Genomic DNA, 20,610 nt, shown 5'->3' with positions numbered 1-20,610 from the left:
ATGTCTGTCTTTGAGTTATTTTTGTATTTTTTTCCACGCGGACTTTTTCCCAGTTTTCCCAGTCTTTCCTTTTTTGGCCTGGCAACTCATTTGCAGACCTACACTGAGCTGTAGGTTGCGTGTGTGGCAATGCCTCTTGTGTAGCTGTGGGAGGGCTGGTTCATCTTGTTCATCAGTGCCCTGGATGGCACCTCGATGGTCCCATGCAGGCTACAGGGATGCTGGATGCAAGGAGAGGGCCGTGGTCTCTCCTCGCCTGCTTTGTGCTGTGCAAACTGCATTTTGGTCTGCATGACCTTTGAGAAGAGAGGGCTGTAGGCAGCACTGTTGGGACCAATTCTGCGTGGAGGCCCTGTGGTGCCTTTAGCATGTGCTGAAAGGTAAGAGCAGGTTAAAACTCCGGATAACTTGAGTTATATGTCTACTTCTGTTCTCAAACCCGTCTTTGACACACTCTCGCAGGGATGCAGGAATTATGCAGACTTTCAGAATTCGTTTGTTACCTTCATTCACCAGCCAGTTATCATAAATCTCTAAACTCCTATTACCATCTTAAATGCTATATTCATTTTCTGTTGTTTCGTTTTTGCTCATTCTTAATGTATTTCATTGTAGCTCCAGTGCTTCTGATCCAAAGCAGGTTCTTTGCAGTGGGGAAACAAGCTGAAGGTTTCTAAATTTGGGACTCCCTAAGCAGAGCATCTTCCTGCATTAACGCCTGATGAGACAGCTTCATTGCCTTCTGATCCTTTCGTCAGGCTAGAGAAGGGCAGCCCTGGAAAGCAAAATTCCTATTTGGATTTTATTTTAAATCCAATTTCTCAAGAGCAAAGGAGAGCTGGCTTTTTTTTTTTTTTTTTTCTCCTCTTCAAAAAAAATAAAAAGGAAAGAAAAGAAAGAAGACCAGCCAAAATATCTTCCTGTGGCTGAGCACACAGTGCTCTTGATGTCTTCTCCTGTGCTGGCCTTTTGCCTTCTCTCCCCTCTACCTTCTATTTATATTATTCTTGGCCACCTTTCTTGAAGGAGCTATTGATTAAAGGATGCAAGCTGCCTCAGATCCTGCATATCAAGCTGCTCTTTTTTTTCAAGTTACTCAGTATGTGAAGAGCATCTATTTCTGCACTGCAGTGCAGCTTTACCCAGATATACCTGGTCTCTCCAGCAATCTTTTTTTTTTTTTTTTTTTTTTTCCCTTTGCCCTCCCATCCTGCTAAACGGACATCCTGTCAAATACTGTTTGCACAGACTGACAGCTATAGAGGTCCTGGAGAAAAAGCCAGATCCGTGCACATACTATAACAAACAGAATCAAAATGTCAAGACGCAAGTGAAATATATCACTCTGCTTCCCTGTCAGATTTTGCTAATATCACCTGGATAAATTGACAGAGGAACACCTGCAGCAAGTTAACCTATTTTTACTAGTGCTTGTTTCACATATTTATATGTGGTGAGAAATATAAGGGCTGCTGGGGAGAAAGCTTCCCGTTATTTCGTGGCAGGACGGAGTGCCCACTGTTCTTCACGCAGAAGGACGATCAGGGCAGTGAAGTCACTTTCAAATAACACAGCAATTAATAAAGAAAGGAAAAAATAATTTCACAGTTTGCTGTTAAATTAGCAATTCTTCAGAGTGTCGGGAGATCCTGGCAGAATTAATATGCACTCTGAAGCGTTGGGCAGTCTTGGTGTGTATCATTTACCCAGCAGCTGCAAGAGCAAAATGCTGAGGAGAGGTCCTCCATTGCGAGGGAAATCGTGGAATTATCTATCCAGCAATCATCCAGCAGCCTATTTGCAAGTAATCAATAAGAAAAGAAGCAGTTGGATTTGGATTGTGTCCCTCATTCTTTCAAGACAGAAGTAGCAGAAACAGTGGCCGGAAAATGATGTGTTAAGTAACACAGGGGTAAAAAAAAAAATAGGTAGGGAGCACCATACATTTGAGCAGGGAGAGGAAAGTATACAATAAGAGGGCAATAAATTTCCCTCCTGTTGAAGGGGAATATTTTATAGCAGCTTTTTGCAAATTAAATGCATCTACATAAATAATGTAGCAACACATTTAATTGCAACTATTTATTTTTAAATTTGCCTGGGTGACAGGAGAATTTCTGTGCAGAGTAATGAACCCAGTTTTTCTGCCATTTGTGCAACTTCTATTTAAAAAACAAAAAAAGGGTGAATAGTATTTTGGCCAAGTGTCAGAGCCTCGGGAGTTTTTAGCTGTTCTTTAGTGGATCTGAAAAAAAAACACACCAAAAACCATCAGAAGTGGGTACTGTGTTTGTAATCGTGGCTGGGTAGTGGGGAGGTCAAGAGATGACAGGGAGAAAAAGTATTACCAGTCCTGCTTAGGTCAGGAAACCCCCATTTCATCTCGCAGTGCCAAGTGTACCTCTTCAAATAGAGGAGGCACACTGGGCTCTTTGTTTGCCTTCTGCTGGTTGAGCTGTTGGTGTTGGTTTTCATGCTTTCTTCTCACAAAGGCTAGAAACCTCTTTTTTTCACGACAAGACTGATTCTTGGTGCGTGCTCTACCTTTCAGGGCTGCTGAGAGGATGCAGAGCATCCTCCCATGCCACCCTCACCCGCTGGTTATCACAGGGTAGGTGCCTTCACGTGTGACAAAGCTTTGAAAAAAGGCTTGGAAGATGACCTGAAGGACGGAAAGCTGTTGGGGCTGGTCTTGTATGGCACACGAAGATGAGCAGGTTGTGGTCTTCTCTTGTAAGGTATAGGTATGCCAAGCCTCCAGCATGGCAAATCCAGGGCACCATGCCCTCGTGCCAGTGCCAGTTGCTCCCTCTTTTCTTTTTTTCCTCTTGTTGTCTTCTGGTCTTTCCTGAACAAAATGAATGTGAATGATTTCTGCAAAGCAGACTCCTTGCTTTTTGCCTAACCAGCCTTTGGAAGACTGCTTAAGTTGATGCAATGCAAGGGCGCAGGAACACAGCAGAAATTACGAATACAGTGCTGGATTTCCAGGGCAAACAGGATTATGTAGGCACTGCTTATTCTCTGGATATAGCTAGAGAGCCAATTAAGCAACAGTATCCCCTTACAATAATTTCAGAATGAAATCTCCATAAATCAAACCTTGTAAGCTCAAAATCGGGCTGTGAGAATGACCAGCATTGCTGCTGCACAGTTCACGGCAAGGATGGTCCAACTCCAGCATCCAAAAGCCATCAGGCAGCCCGCCCAAATGGTGTTGTGGCTGGCTGCAAAACCAGGACACCCGAAGCATCAAGTTGTATTGATTTATCTTGGGTGTGAGCAGTTTTTCCTCCAGAAATGGGGGAGCTCTCAGTGAATGAAGCAATTCTCTTGCTGCTGCAGGATCCGAGCTCAAAGAAATGCTTGGAAGGTTGGCATGACACGAGCTGGCGATGCCCCGCTGCCCTTCACTGAGCTTGCTCCTAAAGACGGGCCATTCGGTGGGGTTATTTGGTGAGGCAGATGAACTGTGAAGTTTTGCAGTGTCTGTCTGGCCCAGAGGAGCAGTTGAGTCAACTTAACAAATAACTTAAGTATTTTGGTGTCGTCTTAATTAAACTGGAGTCACAAAGTGCTGTATTTGAATGTGGTGGGAAAGCTGCTTGATGTTTCCATGCTGACTTTGTTGGGTATGTGTGTGTGGAAAGCACTGCCCACATGCCGCAGAATTAGCCAGCGTCGCCTGAATCTTCGATTTGCAAATACACTTCCCAGGAGTCATTTTTATGTGCACGAACCCATTTAGCACACTTAGTCCAGGCAACTCCGGATAAATCCTTCCTATCTTTTGTCAGAAGGACTGTAAAAGATCCATCTACGTCGCCCTCTGATGGAATTTGAATAGATGTGTCTGGAGTGACATATGCTCAGCCATAAATTACAGAGAGAAACAATTTTAAAATAAATTGTCTACAGCCAGTCCTACCAAATTTACCTCCCGAGACAGATGATCATAAAGCTAGAAGCAAACAAGCCCTTAAACATTTGAGGCAGGCTTTCAGAGGATGCTTTCGCTGAGGTGTTGGCAGCACCTGCCAATCTGTGGTGATGCTTAGTGTGGACCAAAGCGTTAAAAGAGGGCGATGAAAGAAATGCTAATTTTTATACCACCTGAAAATCTTGTCCGTACAAATGGAGCTGTACAAGGTGGAGTCAACCAGAAGGAAATGCTTCTAGCATTTTAGTTCTCCTTACGGCCAGTGTGCGTACAGCCTATTAGTTGAGGCTAAAACCTTGAAATGTTGGTGGGGTAAACACACATGACATAAATCATCAAAATAAATCCTCCCAAATGTCATATTTCTTAACCATAATTGGTTGCAATTGTCCTAACCACAGCATAATTAGAGAATCTTTCTTTCTCTGGCCAGGCTCCAGATCTGTATGGCCAACTGAATCAGGAGACCGAAAACCTCTTTGCAGTACTGTGCCAGCAGCCCTGTGGCTTGGAAGAGCCCGATTTTTTTTTGGTCTTCGCATCGGTGTCTGTGATATGCGTACACGTGTGCGTGGGGAGGTTCGGGCTGGATCATTTTCAAGTTAGATCCTGTCCCCCTGTTGCCATCAGGGATGATGCTTGTTATTGCTATTCAGCCAGCGCCGCTATTGAACTCGGGGGAGTTCTGCAGCTTGTCCATCAACCTGCCCCTTGCTCAGCACACAGCGCAGGCGGGATGTTTAAGCTACCGTGCACGTAACAAAGGACACGCCAGGCTGCGTGTTTTTGTGCAGAAGCCCCCCAAACAGCGCCTGGTGCCTCTTGGATTACTCGTGGAGCTGGGCGGCTCGAGTTATGTTTACAAGTGTGCAGGAACAAATCTGTCTGCCTTCCCCTGTATCTTAAACTGTATTTTTTCCCCTAGGTGCAGCATTGTAAATCATCGCTTCCTCTGTTTAAGGGAGTAAAATGATTTCAGTTTGTCTTCATTATAAAAGAGAGACAGTAATTTAAGCATAATTTAAGCGCATCTTAGTCTCACACCTCAGAGAACAAAGAAAAGATGCACGGATTTGTATAGATGTGGAGATTTATGGAGATAGATATTTTTATAGCTGTCAGAGAGGCTGCAGTGAGAGGATGTGGACTGCCTTTTCTTGCTATAAGCTAGCTAGTTGGAGCTCGGCGAGGCTGTCCTGGGTTGCATTTTGTAACCAAACAGGTGTGAGAACTGCAGACGCACTCCGGGCTGCCCAGGGGGAGCTTTCTCCTGGGCATTGGAGCACCCAAGGTAAGCCAGCTGGCAGCACCAGCCCGGGGGCCAAGGAGATGGAGTCACACAAGGGAATAAGGGGTAACTGCAAATGTTAGAGGGGCCGTGCCCTTAAACATTGTGTGCAGTCGTCTGGACCTGACCTCGCGGTCACACACACTTCCAGCTCTATCAAAAATGGAAACAGAGGACAGAAGTGATGTAAAATCAGCTTCTGAGAGTTAAAAAGCCCTCGTGCACACATGCAGGTGCTGTCTGAGGAAAGACGACCATAGTTTCTTCTTATTTTGGGGCAAAACCCAACCGATGGTGCTGTTTTTCCACATATCCCAGGATAAATCTCCTTTCCTCCTCCTCCATCACACTGCTGAGAGTTTAGGCTCGACTCGGGTTTTGCCTCTCTGATCGCTTCCAAATCTTCTTTGCAGCAAAGTCAGGACGTGCAGAAATATGGCCCATTACAGCCTTAATGTAATCACAAGCAGTTTCAAATGTATTGTGTTCAAGTTAACTTTATGGCTTGCAAATGTGGCTGACTTGGGAGTTTGATGAATTTTTCAGAGCGGTGCCACGTGAGGAAGTTTTACACCATTTAGAAGGAAGGCATTAATGTTGTTAGTGGCAGTTAATTCTTTGCTTTCCAGCAGCCACGCTCCTGTCATAAATTGCCGTGTGACAATTTGGCGAGTCACGTGGCACAAAAAGTGATATTTCAAGGGGAAGAAGCGAAAGTACTAATTGATTTATGGTCTAGTGTTCAAGGTTGTTTTGGTATTCAGAGCTGGAGTTCCTTCCAGTGCAGAGCAGAGGCAACTCAGCCTCAGAAGAGACTCGGACCAAACAGCATCAGAAGACACTCTATTGGCCTAGGAAAAATAAAAAATAAATTCTTATCCTATGCTTTGCTTCAAGGTAAGGTACCAAGACTTTCTTCAAGGTGCCAAGATATTTGATGACCCATTTATTCGGCAAGCTCCAGGAACCTGTTTCAAAGGACTTCCAGCAAGTCTTGCGCTGCGGTGGCGGAGCTGCCGAAGGATGCTGGCAAGCCTGCAGGATCCAGGCAAACTGGCAGCTCTGAGTTGCAGTGTTTTATTAGTGGGTATTTATTTAATTCCCTTCAAATCCCTAAGGCGTGCTGCAGGAAGCAACATAGCGCTATTGCAGGCGGAGAGACCAACCCTAAAGGAGATATAATCTCCTTAATAAAGGAGATATAATCAGGGCATTTTACACATTTTCTATAGCTTTATAGCTTTGGCAGCAATTTTGGTGTCAGCCCGCAGTTCAAGGAGAGCTGTTAGGAAGGGCAGGATTAGCACTTGGGAGCCTGCTTGTAAATTCTGCAGGAAAAGGCTCGATTGGCGGCTCTTTCTTTTTTTTCCCCCCTGTGTAATTCTTGAATACTTTCAGGAGAGTGCAGAGATCATCTGTTTATATTCGCCGGGAAACATGAAGACAGTCTGCTGTGTTTTTGTTTTGTTTTGTCTGGTAAGTAAAAGAGCATGTCAGGAGCACAGGCTGAGGCTCGGAGCCACTCAGCAGTTTAATTGATTCCACATTGTAAGGAACGTACCTCGCTAAACCCTTTTTCTTCAGGTTTTGGACACATCTAAGAGGCAGCAGGCCCCTCTTCTCGGTGCAGACGCTTCAAGGCACGGCAGCTCCAGAGACTGGAGCAGGGCTCGGTTTATTTGTAGCTTGTTTTTGCTCAAATCCTTCAACTCTCAGGGCATATTCCCTGCGCTGGAGTGATGTGCTAATGAAGGCAGAGTTGATGAGCTACAGAGCCGCTCTCCTTTCTGCTGAACACACATAACGCATCCTCCTGGTGTTTCAGGCCTGGATTGCAGAGCTCGGTTTTATCTGTGGGGCAGAGTTTTCTGCATGTTCATGCCGTGGTCTCTTCTAAAAGCCATGATAATTTAAGCTCTGCTCCACTTCCCTGCACGTATGTGGATGGGCCCAGCCCAAGGAAGTTTGCAGTCTGAAAAGGCAAATCGGTCTAAAGCATGGGAGAGAGAAACTGGAGGAGTTTGTGGTTTGCTCCTGGGCAGGAGGTAGTTTGGGAAGGAAACTGAGATTTTAGATAATGTGTGCACTGTTTAGACTAGATGTTCTTATCCTCATTCATTTTTCATAGAGTCCGTTCTTTAGCATTATGGATTAGTGGCCCTGCTTTATGAGTTATATTGGTAGTTTCTGATTACCTCGGAGACTAATTTGGCACTCCGCAAGCGAGAAGGGGTAAGTCCTGTTTGAGCTTGATTTTCTGGGATATACGAAAAGTCACTTTGCTGATCTGAAGCATTTAAGTACTGCAAGCTTATCCTTCCAGAATTACAGGAGTGCAAAGGGAGTAATAGGTTGGACCTTTCTCATCTCTTCCGGGATTTCAAGGCTTTATGGGGTTGTTTCTTAGCTTTTCTCCCAGCACGGAACAAGACCTAACTTCTGTATAATACTAATTTGATGTTGTGATAGCTGAGAGCTCCTTGCATTGAAGGTGATGCTTCTTACGGATGTGGCCACGTACGTGTTAAGTTCCTGGGCGCACAGAGATGCTCGGAGGTGGTGTCCTTGCTTCCAGTGCTTGCTGGGTGCCACCGCCTAGGGCCAGCGTGCCCCAAAGGCATGGGGCAGCCAGAGAGGAAGGAAGCCCTGCACGTTGCTTGTAGCCTTCAGCTGCAGCTTGGGGATGATTACAGAGCTGCAGCTGCAAATCATTTGATGTTAAGGCTTGCAGAAGATAATCTCTGTTAAGTAGTACCAGCTGTTTGATGTTACTGGCTGCTTCTGCCGACTTTTTTCCACTCGCAGGTACTTGCAGTCTCTAGTACTGACGGAGCACATAAAAGTTAAGCGTCTTGTTTGAAGAGGGCAGCTTGTCTTGTCAGAGTCCCAGTGATTCCTCTCATGTCCATACAAGTTATAAGACCCAGTTCCTGCCAGTTCAAGGCATCAGCTTGTGTCGTTGCTGTCCCAAGAAGCTCCTGCTGCTGTCCTTGCCTGCAGTGATCCCTTGCTGGCCTGTCCCGAAGTGTGCCAGCAGCCAGAGGCTGCATGGCTGTTAAAGCTCTATGCCTGCAAGTTTTTGTGGTTGCTACTACAAATAAAAAGCAAAATGAATTTGCTGATAATGGATGCGCTACTAACAGAAACACGTCCCACCTAACACCAGCAGGTTGTTTATGGCATGTTTGCTGCATCTAAAAATATTCTTTTTTTTTTTTTTCCAGCAACAAATTTCATTTAGAGACTATTTTCACACGTCGGCAGCTGTTAATCAGTTAAGGAGTTATCAGTTTTAATATTAGAAAGAAAGAAGCAGATGTCATTAACAACCTGACACTATTTCATTTCTTGTCAGCTGGCTTCCAGCAGATTATGGGGAAATTTAGGCTTGTCTTATTTCTCCTCCTTTTCCAAGCCCCTTGAGAAGAGAGAGAACGCTATTAAATGAATGGCTGTTCTGTGCTAGTTCTGTGTAGCCTTTGAAGAACCATTGAATTAGAAATACTGAGATAAAAATATAAGACTAAAATAAGATTTAATTAGAAATTAAACCCCAGACACCCATGTAATTTTAAATAAAATCATGTATACTTCATGAGGAGACTTTAAGGTTGACTGTCAGAAGTGGAATGATAACTGATCAAAACCCAAGGTACGTGCATGGAAGGCACGGGCTGTTGGTGTCCCCGAATTCAGGCTATTTTGTTCCAAATCCAGTTTACAAAGTATCTGACCCATGGGAGCCTTCAGATTACATAAAATCACAGAATCACAGAATAGCCAGGGTTGGAAGGGACCCACCAGGATCACCGAGTCCAACTCCTGGCTCCACAAAGGACCATCCAAAAACCAAACCACGTGTCTAAGAGCGTTGTCCAAATGCTTCTTGAGCTCTGGCAGGCTCGGTGCTGTGCCCACTGCCCTGGGGAGCCTTTCCCAGTGCCCGACCACCCTCTGGGAGCAGAACCTTTCCCTAACCCCCAGCCTGACCCTCCCCTGTCCCAGCTCCGTGCCATCACCAAGGCCACCATGAGGTCTCCCCTCAACTGGTCTAGTTCATCTTGATTCCACATCCCTCATGAAAACGTGGATTATTGGTGTTGTAAATCAGTTGGCGTGTACTTCTTCATGAAAACAAAGCATTATTCCCTGCAAGCTGAGCTACGTATCACACCACCAGTAACAAACTGCACCTTGCTGAAAAGCTGTCGAGGAAAACTGGCTTGCTCTGCGGGTGCTGCTTTGCACACAATAGAAGCGCAGGAAACTCTTGTGCCATAATGATTTAATGATTTTCTGTCCGTCTTGATGGGACATAATGAGATAAATTCAAGTCCTTTTTTGAAGGCTAATTACATCGAGTACACACTAGACGTGGGCTGCCCTCGTTATATATCACATGTTTTTGTGCTTTCATTTCCCCACGTCTATTGTCTGTGTGTGCAAGTGAGTTTTGATTTGGCTTTGATTTAGAAATTGCAGGCCAAAGAGGGGCTGTTTGGTGGTCTCCGCTCCCAGAAGATTCTCCAGGGAGTACAGAACAATTCCTGCTGTGCAGGTAGGGCAGCATCTGAAGGTAGCCATGAAGCTAATAGATAAGTGAACTCGTGTAAGAAACTGAGAAACATACCATAAAACATGAGGACAGCTTGCAGCAAGTCCTTTAGCAATCATCTGGAATAAATTCAGCCATCCAGGTGCGGACACAAAATATGGACTGTGTCCTGCAGGGCTCACGGTCTGGATGTGGAGCAATGGTTGGCTGCTGAGCCATTTTGGAGGTTAGTTTTTTAAAACCTTTGGATTCGCCTATTTCCCTTAGGTTTTCTCTGTACGTCTTGCGGGCAGAGGAGCAGGGATGGAGCGGCAGCAGATACGTGGCTGAGACCTTGTAGCCTGTGGTGAGCAGGGAAACTGCTTCAGGCCAGGCAAAACTGGAGGTGGGGTCTGGGGAGGTTTATTGGGTGCTCCTGGATCACACAAGTGGTCTTCATCAGCAGAGACTTGCTGGTTGATTCCAAAGGAATTTTCTCCCTGTGCTGTGGGGAGCTGAAATCAGAATAGCTTCAGCGCCAAACAAAGCAGTGCATGGTTTCATTATGAGTTGAGGTGCTAGAGTCTGTCTTGACCTCTTGGTGAAGAAGTTAGTGATGTGAAAGGGGAGATGTCAAGAGGGAGGCTCTGGTACTGCAGGAAGTACTGCCAAGTTCAGCATCTTACTTGGTCCTTCGGAGGAAAAGGGATTAACAGTAAAAACCTGCACTTTACGGGGAAGATGAACTCTCCTCATGTCTTCTGGCTGCATTTTAACACATGACCTTGCTGTGGCTGCCTGGGGCGTTGTTAGTGGGACGGTACTAATTTGTTTGCTGTGAGCACTTCTCCTTTGCCACCAGGCGAGTCTGAATGCAGATGGAAAGACTGATTTCCAGGGAACTTCTGTACATCCGAATAGCCAGCCATGGATATATCCGTGCTTTGTTTTTCTTCCTGCTAGCTGTGGGTTTGTAATTATGCATCCGACTGCATGATTACAGGTCCGTTTGGCTTTTTTCTAAAGCCAAGGTGAATAAATGCAAACCTCTGGCTGTCGCCGCTTGTCGCTGTGCGCACACACCGGTGAGTAAGCGCAGCGATCTTCGCTTAGGTGAAAGAGTGCTTGTTCCAAGAGGCTGGAAAAAAAAAAGGTATTACTGCATTCAGTTCAAATTATCAAAATAAATAATAATAAAAAAAATCCTAAGCTAGCCTTAGCCAATATATTGCTTTTGTAAGAACATGAATATCTCTCGTATAAACTCTTTGAACCTCATCGTGCATATATATTGGAGCTGAAAGGAATATCTTGAACGGCGAGCATGCTTCCCAGGCTGTACCCAGAGCAATCTGTCTTATATAAAGTACTTTAAAATTCATCACAGGTTTTCAGGGGAAAAAACCCTAGGGAAGTAGCCTTATCACAATGTCTTAAAACTGTCAATCTCGAGATTCCCTCAACCGCTGTATTGTTATTTGTTTGCTGAGACATTGATTTCTGGGTATAGAACATCTTAAACAAAAACCACAGGATGTATTTTACCTGTTTTTCTAAGCCTGAATGAAAAAAAAAAAAACCCACCACCCAAACACAATAATGTTTTCTAAAGCAGAGCCAAAAGATGTTACCTCTCATGCATTTAACAGAGGAAATAAATACCCAGCAAAGGCAGATGCTAGGGGAGAGGCAGTCAACAGATTCTCATTCTTTTTTTCAGGCGGATATTTAAGCATGCCTTGTTTATTAGTGGGGTAGACTTGTTTTAAAATATTCAAACCAAATAGTCCGCGAGTGTTTGTCTGTTTTCTTTCTAGCTGAAGACATGTTTTTAAAAGGAAATGTGAAGAGACTAATTTTTTATGACGGGAGAGCTTAGCCTGTGGTTCTTCTTTTCACAGTATGCAGACCTGGGTTCTTCAAAGCTTCACCCCACAGTCCATCCTGCAGCAAATGTCCCCCTCACAGCTACACGCTTGATGAAGCATCCACATCTTGCCTGTGTGAAGAGCACTATTTTAGGAGGGAATCAGACCCACCTACAATGGCCTGTACAAGTAAGCATGTGCCTAGAGGGTTGTTTTTAATCCTTTTGAGCTGTTCCTTTTACTGTGACTAGACGTTATGATCTTAATGTGCTTTTCCAGGCTCTGGGCTTCAGCTGGAGTTAGTCTGACACACTTGCAACGTCACTGGCTTTGCCCACCACACCCCCAGTTCCAAGAACAGACTCAGGCCTTTTGCTTCGAGAGCTGGCGTTGAACCCAGGAAGCATTTAAGTAACGAGCAGATGATGCTCCATCTCTCACAGTCTGCTCTACCATCACACTGGGGGCATTCCCAGCCAGCAGCACTGCGCTCAGACCTGTACCGGTGTCCCACACACGTATGGAAGGAGCTACGGTAGTGCTTGTCTACCGTAGCTGTAGATAGAGTAGATATGGTCCTGCTCAGCATCATCTCGTAGCTCATTTTCAGTAGACCAGCAGGGACAGAGCCCTACCTTTCCAAGCTGCCTGGAGGAGGTTATTCGTCACGGTAGCCTCAAGGCTTCGCAGGGTAAAATGCTTCTCCAAACCAGCAGCAAAAATGTAGAGCTTATCCCCTGGTGTAGGGCATGGAGGGTATAAAAAACAAGCTGGGGGATTGGGAGTTGGAGGTAGAACTGTAACCACTAGCATGGCCCTTTTCCTGCCATCTGTGAGCTATCCTGTCAACTGTACTTGAAGGTTGGTTGTTCTGTTTGCTTTATATTTCAAATATATATATTTCAAATTTATATTTGATTTTTTTTTAATAAAAAAATAATATTTGAAATATATTATTTTACTCAGGGCTTCAGTTTGTAGACCCCCAGCTAGTCCTGCTGAGTGTTTTCCCAGTGAATACAGCTGTCCTTCCTAGCTACCCAGGTTTGCACTTCAGAAAAGGGGAAGAAAAAGTCTGTTCCTGCTGGAGAGTCACTTTGTGGAGGAGCCTGCCCTCAGCAGCTCTCTGCTCCCCTGGAAAGGGCTTTTGGCACAGATGACATAGGATAGTTGGGGCCCTTGAACACAGGGCTTACCCTTCATCAGCCAAAAGAACTTGAAGCACGTGGCTGGTGAAGGTGTGCTGCAGGGAAGGAGGAGGCAGTGCAGCTATGATCAAAGCAGTGCTGGTGGGGGGCGAGTCGTGCCAGCACTCCTCAGCTTATTAAGTACACGTACCAGTGTCTCGCAGAGCGGTGACTGGGATGGGCTACAGCACGAGAAACTGTGACAACAGGGCTTCCTGATGTCTGTTTTGCCTCATGGCAAGACTTGAAAGCACATAGATCAATGAGGAAGATGTCTAGTCAGTGTGGGTATTGAGAAATGGGAAGGGAGGGGGACTCTGAAAAACCACCCCAAATCAGCTTTTTTGCCTAGGCAGAACCAAAGCCAGGAGTTATGCCAAATCACCCCGCTGGTGAGTTAGCACGGAGGAGAAGCTGCCGCCCCTGAGGAAGAGGTTTGTGCTTACTTGCCTGTGACCTGAGCATAGGGTGGGATTTTCACAGGGGTACGACCATGCTTGATGACGAGCACATAATAAAACACCGAGGAATATGAGTGCCCTTCTCCCACATGTTCCTGGCACAGTCTGAATCCTATAAGTAAAGGCTGTACTTTATGATGCCACAAATATTGCGAGGTTGATTTTTGTTGTTGTTGTTTACTCGGTTTCTATTTTTATTTTTTTAAAGCTTTTGTTTGGGGGTTTTAATCTTTGCTTTTTGTTTGTTTTGAAAGCTTACTGTAAGCTTGTCTAAAGTCCAGGCGTGGTGTGTGAAGCTCTATTAGGACGTGGCATGGCAGGACACCGAGTGCTTCTGAGGCAGATGAAAGGTTTAATGCTGACCCAGGCACTGCTCTGCTTCTGTCACCCACTGTTCCGGAGCGTGCTGCTGTGTCACATACAGAGCAAGCTGCTACAGCATTTTAGGATATTGAAGCAGCTCTGCTGGTGTTCCTGCTTGCTACCCCGAAAGCAAGGTGGATCATTTGAGCCCTCTCCATGTGTTTCAGTGCTAAGCCACTCTCACTTGTCTTAAGCATCCTTCCTTGGGATTTTGTCCTCATTCAGCTGTATTTCTGCTGCAGGTGGTGAGGAAAGCCTGTGTGTTACCCCATTTCAGCTGCAGGCGTAGTACATTTCAGCAGGGACAGTGAATAGCAGGTAGCAACATTTTAAACCCAACACGACAAAAGTTGCAAGGGAACATCTTGTCATGAACTGAAGCACAAGCAAGACAGGCTTGAGTCATGACTGGTAGGAAAATACTGCAAGTTTTGTGAATGTTTTCATTATTTATTACAGCAGAAGTTAATAATATTCATTGGATTCCCTCAACTTGAAATCTAGTTAATTTTAGAGAACACATCAGTGTTTGTTTTTGGCTCTATACCTAAGTCTCTGTGCAGTTGGTGCAACTATAAAATCACAATTTCCTGATTTCGAGAGAAAGTTTATCAGTCCCAAACTACAATGGTCTCACCACCATCACCAGCATTGCTAAATAAAACTGCTAAACCACTGTCAACTGCACAGATGAGCACAGTGGGGGAAAAAGACAAATATATGTTTATTTAATTTTTCCTAGTTATTTCCTATAATGTGGTCCAAAGAAACTATTGCCATCAGACAAAAAATGTTTGGTCCTGCCAGGCATTTGAGAATTCTCAGTATTGTTATGCATCTCCCAGGAAATAATTGAGCTTGATTTCTTCTTAATTTAGTAGTCCTAGCTTCAGTTCTTGCGAAATATCAATTTAAAATGAAAACATCAAAGTTACACCTTTTTCCCCCCTCTCATCTCTGATGAAGAATCCTGTTGCAGTTCAGAGCATACAGGGGAAATATGAATAAAAGGGAATGGCACAAAGAGCATAGAGGGAATAGGACAAGGTGGGACACTGATGTTTTTGTAGTGTTTGGTATATTCTCTTCTCAAAGGTTACTTTAGAGTTTGTGTGTGCATGTGCAAATATATATTAGTATCTCAGGGGAACTTTCTCAGGTTATTTTTTTACATGTGCATGTCAGCCAACAACAGGTTTGTTGTCCATCAAGAAAAACACCAATATCTTTATCTTCAGAAATGATTTGCTTTTGGTCAATGGATCGTGCTGCAGAAATGTCGAATCTGCCTTCTTAGGCCATAAAGTAGCAAAAAAAAAAAAAAAAAAAAAGAAGCAGTGAACGAATATATTCGTCCTTGACAAAGGGAGGTTTGGCAATGAAAACAGACCTTCTTAGGGCCCCTCCTCTTTGGGAGCTAAAACACCGTTTTCTTCTCCCAGCTGTGATTTTTCAAAGTTTTACCCATATGTGGTTTCAGGATTCTTCAAGTAGGTCTTGTTAGATATCTGCAGACTGCTAAAGACCTTTCTCAGAGCCCCTTTGAGAATGCTAATTTTATAGGTTATGAAGTCCCGCTAGCTTCAAAGCATTTCCACTGAAGTTGATGTTTTTAAACCTTCAAGAAGAGCAGCTGTACAAAGCAAGTAAAAACCTCTGGTGACTTTGCAAAAGTAATAATTTATCCTCTGTTAAAGACACGTTGTCCAATAAGTGGTTTTTTGTGCCTGAGTTCTTTATTTTCCTCTTAGAGCACTGGTAGCAGTAAAAGTGCATTCATCCAGCGGAAGAAAAAATCGGGCAATTTAACCAGCAAAAAAAGAAACACAACCCTGAGTGCAACGTATATAACTCCACACAGCTCCCGCGATGAATTTCATAGTTTCCATTATAGCAGTGTGAGTGTGACAGCACAGAAAATAGTTCTGCCTTCTGCTGTACTGCGGTGTCATTAGCTGAAGAGCGCTGGACCCCTGAGGTGCAGATTGCGAGAGGCGGGCTTGTGGAAACACTCAGCCTGGTGGCAGAGCCCTCTCCGCCCTGAGGACGTAGCAGCTCCTTCCAGTGTCTTCGTGCCTGGTGAACGGATGCTTGTTCCCCCTTTATAGTTCTGTGAAGCCATTATCTGGAGGATAATTGTAGTCTTCCCGTCCCGGCTCAGTTAGGAATTGTTGGCACGGCCGCAGTTGAGCACCTGGTCCTCCAACCTGCAGAGACCTGAGCCCGTGCTTCGTTTTAGGGATGGCAGCAAGTAGGCTGTCGACTTTAAATCAGCATGTGTGTGCAGATAGCTGGCAGCCAGAGCGTTTCCTGAACCTTCCTCTCTGCATCTGCCTCTCTGGGAGGTGAGTGAGCGTGCAGGGACCCCCTTCCAGCCCTACCTGCAGGGGCTAAACCCACAACATGCCTCGTTTCCACATTAGCAAAGTTTTCATTCACAGATGACGGAACAAAATGTGCCTCCGACAAGGCTGATCTGCTGCTTCCTAAGCTAACCTAGCTTTTGTCTTTGACTGCTTTTCCCTGACAATAATATATATATCAGGATTATTTATTTCCCTCTGGCAGTGAGCTTCTCATTGAATCAGAACAGCTTGAGTTGAAATCATCGCAGTGTTTCATAACCATTACCAATTTTATAGACTTAAAAAGGGGAGTAGGAAAGGGAAACAGGGAAAAATGCTCCTGGTTTATAAGGTAGCTTCGGTTTTGCAACATTGCCCATTTTAAGTAACAAATGGAGTTAAATTATCACAACAAAACTAGAAGACGACAGCCTAAGACAGGCTGTTAAATTTGTAGGGGGTGCTAGCTGATGAAGCTAGCTGACGGGCACATATCAAGAAGCTACTCATGGGTTTTGACAGCTTCATTCGAACTGGATGGCAGTATGTTGCCTTCGCTCCTCTACTTCCTTTGGAAAAATCCCAGTCTTTGCTGTATAGCTTCTGGTGATGCTGGGACTAAAATCCATCCCAGTTTTCTTTGATAAATTTCCCCATGCGAGGCTCCTGCATGAGGTCCTCGCTGTCCTTCCACGTTGTCTTCAGGGTGTATCTGCAGCCAGCCCTTCATCTCCAAGACAAGTCTATTAAAACAAACAGCTTCTTAAAACATCTTCGGGGCAGTATTTCCCTTTCCCTCCCCAAAGGGGCAGATTTCTCTAACGCAAAGCCATCGAGTGAGATGCGAGCAGTTCAGGTGTGCAGGCATCCAAGGAAGGGCCTGGCTTTTGGAAAGGTGCATGTCAAAAAATAAGCAAATAAGTGGTCTCGAGGGTATCTCCAGGTGGGCAGCACAGCCACCTGTTGAATTGGGAATTGCTTTTAGAAACTGTGGCCTCAGTGTGTAAAGTGTTTGTTTTTTTTTTGCCCAGCTGTGGCCTCTCCCAGCAGGGTGAAGGAAAGCAGGCCGCATCTGCAGGGGCTCGGATACCTCTGCAGCAGCCGTTCCTCCTCAGATAGCTTTGCCAGAGCCATGCTGGCATACTGAGAGGGGAGGCTTGGCAAAAGAAGGGAACACGGTGAGGCTAACCAACCGTGCTGGTGCTCGGAGCTTGGCAGGGACCAAGAAGGCTGCCGTGGAGCAGCCAGATACGGCTGTGCTTGCGGTGGCCCGTGTAGATCACCATCTGTTTTGGGCTTCATTGAGTGTCTCGCTTAGGTGTGATTTGGATGCCTGGGCTTAGGCTTTGCTGTTGCCAAAGAGCTAATAGGGAGAAGCAGGCGGATGGAGGGGAGGATTCAGTGTTGGAATTGAGTACCAAAGCGGTGGGGAAACATCGGTGTGTGTCTTTTTTTAAGGATTCAGAGCTAGTGATGGGGTAAGGAGGGGGAATGTTGGCCCCCATTAAGCCAACGTGACTTGGGCAGAGCAAAGATTTGCAGCTCACTTAGCAAGCAGAACAAGGAGGACACCAGAGGCAATGCCCTGGTGTGAAATGCGCTGCTCCTGCTGGTTTTGAGCCAGCCCTGTATCTCAGCCTCCCTTGCAGATGACTGTGTCCCAACACAGACCCTTTAAGGTAAGGTGGGAACGCTCAAATCCCCATCTTCCCGTTCTTTTGGTTGCTGCTGAAAATTTTCCCCGCGTGCTTTTTGGCACGTGAGCAACGTGGCAGCTCTGTGCAACCTAGAGAGTAGTAGAGAGCAGGATGACTGATAATACTGTTTTTACCATGTGTTTCTCTCGCTTTACAAACCAGGACCCCCCTCTGCTCCTCGGAGTGCCATCTCAAATGTTAACGAGACTAGTGTCTTTCTGGAATGGATTCCCCCTGCTGATACTGGTGGAAGGAAAGATGTGTCTTATTATATTGCATGCAAGAAGTGCAACTCACACTCAGGTCTGTGTGAGGCGTGTGGCGGTCATGTCAGGTACCTCCCCCAGCAAACCGGCCTGAAAAACACCTCTGTCATGATGGTGGATCTGCTTGCTCATACAAACTATACCTTTGAAATTGAGGCAGTGAATGGAGTGTCCGACCAGAACCCAGGAGCCCGGCAGTTTGTTTCTGTAAATGTAACCACAAACCAGGCAGGTAAGTGGATCTTCAACCCGGGGAAATGTCTTGGGGGGGGAGCCCAAGCCAGTCAGACCCGGTGCGGGCCTCCCGTTGAAATGGGTGGAAGTCCCCAGCGTGTGGAGGGCTGGGCTGTGGCCTCTTCAAATGTGTGGGGTGGAGGGGGGAGGTTGTGTCTCACAGGATATAATCACTGCAGTCTTCAACATGTTTCCTTCCAGCAGGACACACTTAGCATTTGTGGCTTTTTCCATTTTCTTTTACATTAAGCTACGTGGAGGTCCCACCACTTTTTTGTATTTCAGTGCATCTACCCACTAAACCAGCAGGAATACGATTGCCTCTCCTGTTGGGAAAGGGCAATCCCTAGGAGTTAATTTGGATTCCAAATGCCAGTGGTTTAAAACATCCTAACTTTGCAGTTCCCCTGAGAAAATTGTTTTGAGTGACTTCAGGAAATTCAGTTCTTCAGTGTGATGCTGGACTCAGGCTGGTGACATACGGTACAGTGTCACTGCTTCTCTAACAAGGTAGGGCTGAGATGTCATCGCACACCGTGTCATTGGGTTTGCGCAGACAGACAGATCACACAGACAGGCTCGTTCCTTTGTCCAGGGCTGGGAGCTGCCTGCCATCCATTTGGAAGCCCAGAGGGAGAAAAGAGTTGTTGCCTTGGGGGCAGGCAGATGGGGCACTGCAAAGCCCTGTGCCATGACAGAGGCAGGCGAGGAGCTGCTGCTATCCTCTGTCACTTGGAAGTGTGATGGGAGAAAAAGAACATGGTTACTACTCCTTCTGTGCACAGCAACACACCAGGCACATCACACAGCTTCTCTAAGACCCAGAAACCACCCCCCACCTCTGTTTCCTTTCTCTCCTTGTCTCTCATATGCTCTGTGTTTTGGGTTTTCTCCCTTTGCCTACCTGGCTTGCTTCCTGACATTTAATTTAGGGCCTCCAGCGGCACTTGTCTGCTGTGGAGCCCTTCCAGGAATGGAAACCAGTGGCATTTGGGACCACGAGGTTTGTGCTGCCAGATCGCCGGAGCCAGTACTTGCCTTCTCCTTCCAGACCAGACTTAGCCAGGAAATCTGGTGCGATGTGCAGAGTAACAGCTAGATGGAGATTGGCAGATCATCGCTGCAAAGCAGAAAAATGCTAGATGGAGCAGGGCTCTGTTTGGTTCTTGCTACCCAGGTGTATGTGCACAGGCTTGGCAGCCAGCAGTGAGAGTGTGATTGCATTGCACTTCATCAGATACCTGTCCTGGTAATTAGACCGGGTTGTTGAAGTGTTAAACAAATTGCTCAGATATATCTCAAGGAGAAGAAATAAAGGCGTGCTGAGGTTGCTGCTCGCTGCTGATGGATGTGGCAGGAAATCTTCTGGAGGAGAATCAGAGGATGGCAGAACGACACCTGTTGAAGGCACCTGTGTAATACAGATCAGTGGGTGTTGTGGTCCTAATGCTGTTTACTGTTGTTGTACTGTGAAGGCTGCTGCCAGTAACTCCACTGCTGGAAGGAGATTTTCCTGTTGGTAGGTTTGCGTTGGCATTTCATTGCTGGCACTACATTTTCCCTGATATGCAGAGTTAAATCCACATAAACCTCCATAAATGTAGCTGCATGAGAGAAGATGATACATTGCTGATCGCTCCAGTCTGTGAGGAAATGGTCCTGTTCCCTGAGTTATGTGCCAAATTCCCAATAGTTGCAGCCGGATTTATCTGCGGAGCTGGCTTCCCTTGCCTCCAGCCAAGAATGCCTCTTTTGCACAATTATTACCTATGGCTGAGTGTTGAGAGGTCTGTTGTAGGAGATGGCAGTAGACCTGTGGGTTTCGTGTGACAAATGCAGCTCCTGGTAAGGCTCGTGGATAGGTTCAGTTGGTAGGAGTGTGATGCAGCCAGGGGGAGTTGTGGTGGATCAAGCCAGGAGTGTTTAATGCACCCTGTAGTACCGAAAGGGCACCTGTGTATGCTCTCGTGTTTGATTCAATGAGAGATGTTTGCAAAATCAGATCATCACCCAGAAGGATGGTGCAAGGCTCCGTCCAAAGCAAGGAGTGGGGTATTTTGTTGTCTCTGTGGCTTGTCCCCTCCGCCCCCCAAGTTCCTACAAAAAGAAAACCAGGCCTGTTAGCTCACTGTACAACCCGTGCATCAGACGTGCTTCCCAGTAACACAGCTTGCCCTCTGCTCTCTGGGCACCCCCCGGGGTGGTGATCAGTTTGTCCATGCCAGAAACAAAGCAGCTAGAGACAGAGACCCTGCAAATTAGGCTAGCTGCCAGGCATGGAGACGTGGATATCTGTTTTCTTTAGGTTCCTCTGAAAAATGCCCTTTGGGGCTAGTAAGAGAGGTGTGCAGGCAGAGCGGTTCATGGCTGGCCTTACCCAGCGATGCTGGATCTCTCTGAAGGAGCCTCACCTTCAGCTGTCCTCGA

At 45.9% G+C, this 20,610-nt stretch overlaps 1 protein-coding gene across 7 annotated transcripts in view; it reads left to right on the top strand.

Annotated features, from left to right (window-relative positions):
- The window catches only part of EPHA5 (EPH receptor A5), a 191,012-nt gene that overhangs the window by 86,925 nt on the left and 83,477 nt on the right, over nucleotides 1-20,610 (top strand). For 3 of the 7 annotated variants that reach the window (XM_082759322.1, XM_082759321.1, XM_082759323.1), the window contains exons 4-5: nucleotides 11,664-11,819; nucleotides 17,846-18,181. The exons of 1 other annotated variant lie outside the window; for it this stretch is intronic. In XM_082759322.1, the coding sequence (XP_082615448.1) occupies nucleotides 11,664-11,819; nucleotides 17,846-18,181 (492 nt within the window). The remainder of the gene's footprint in view (nucleotides 1-11,663; nucleotides 11,820-17,845; nucleotides 18,182-20,610) is intronic. 3 more of the 7 variants (XM_082759324.1, XM_082759325.1, XM_082759326.1) reach the window with 3 other exon arrangements.

This window comes from Aythya marila (genome assembly GCF_965140915.1).
Source record: "Aythya marila genome assembly, chromosome: 4".
In the NCBI taxonomy this organism is placed as follows: domain Eukaryota; kingdom Metazoa; phylum Chordata; class Aves; order Anseriformes; family Anatidae; genus Aythya; species Aythya marila.
This window is presented reverse-complemented; position numbering and strand designations above follow the sequence as displayed.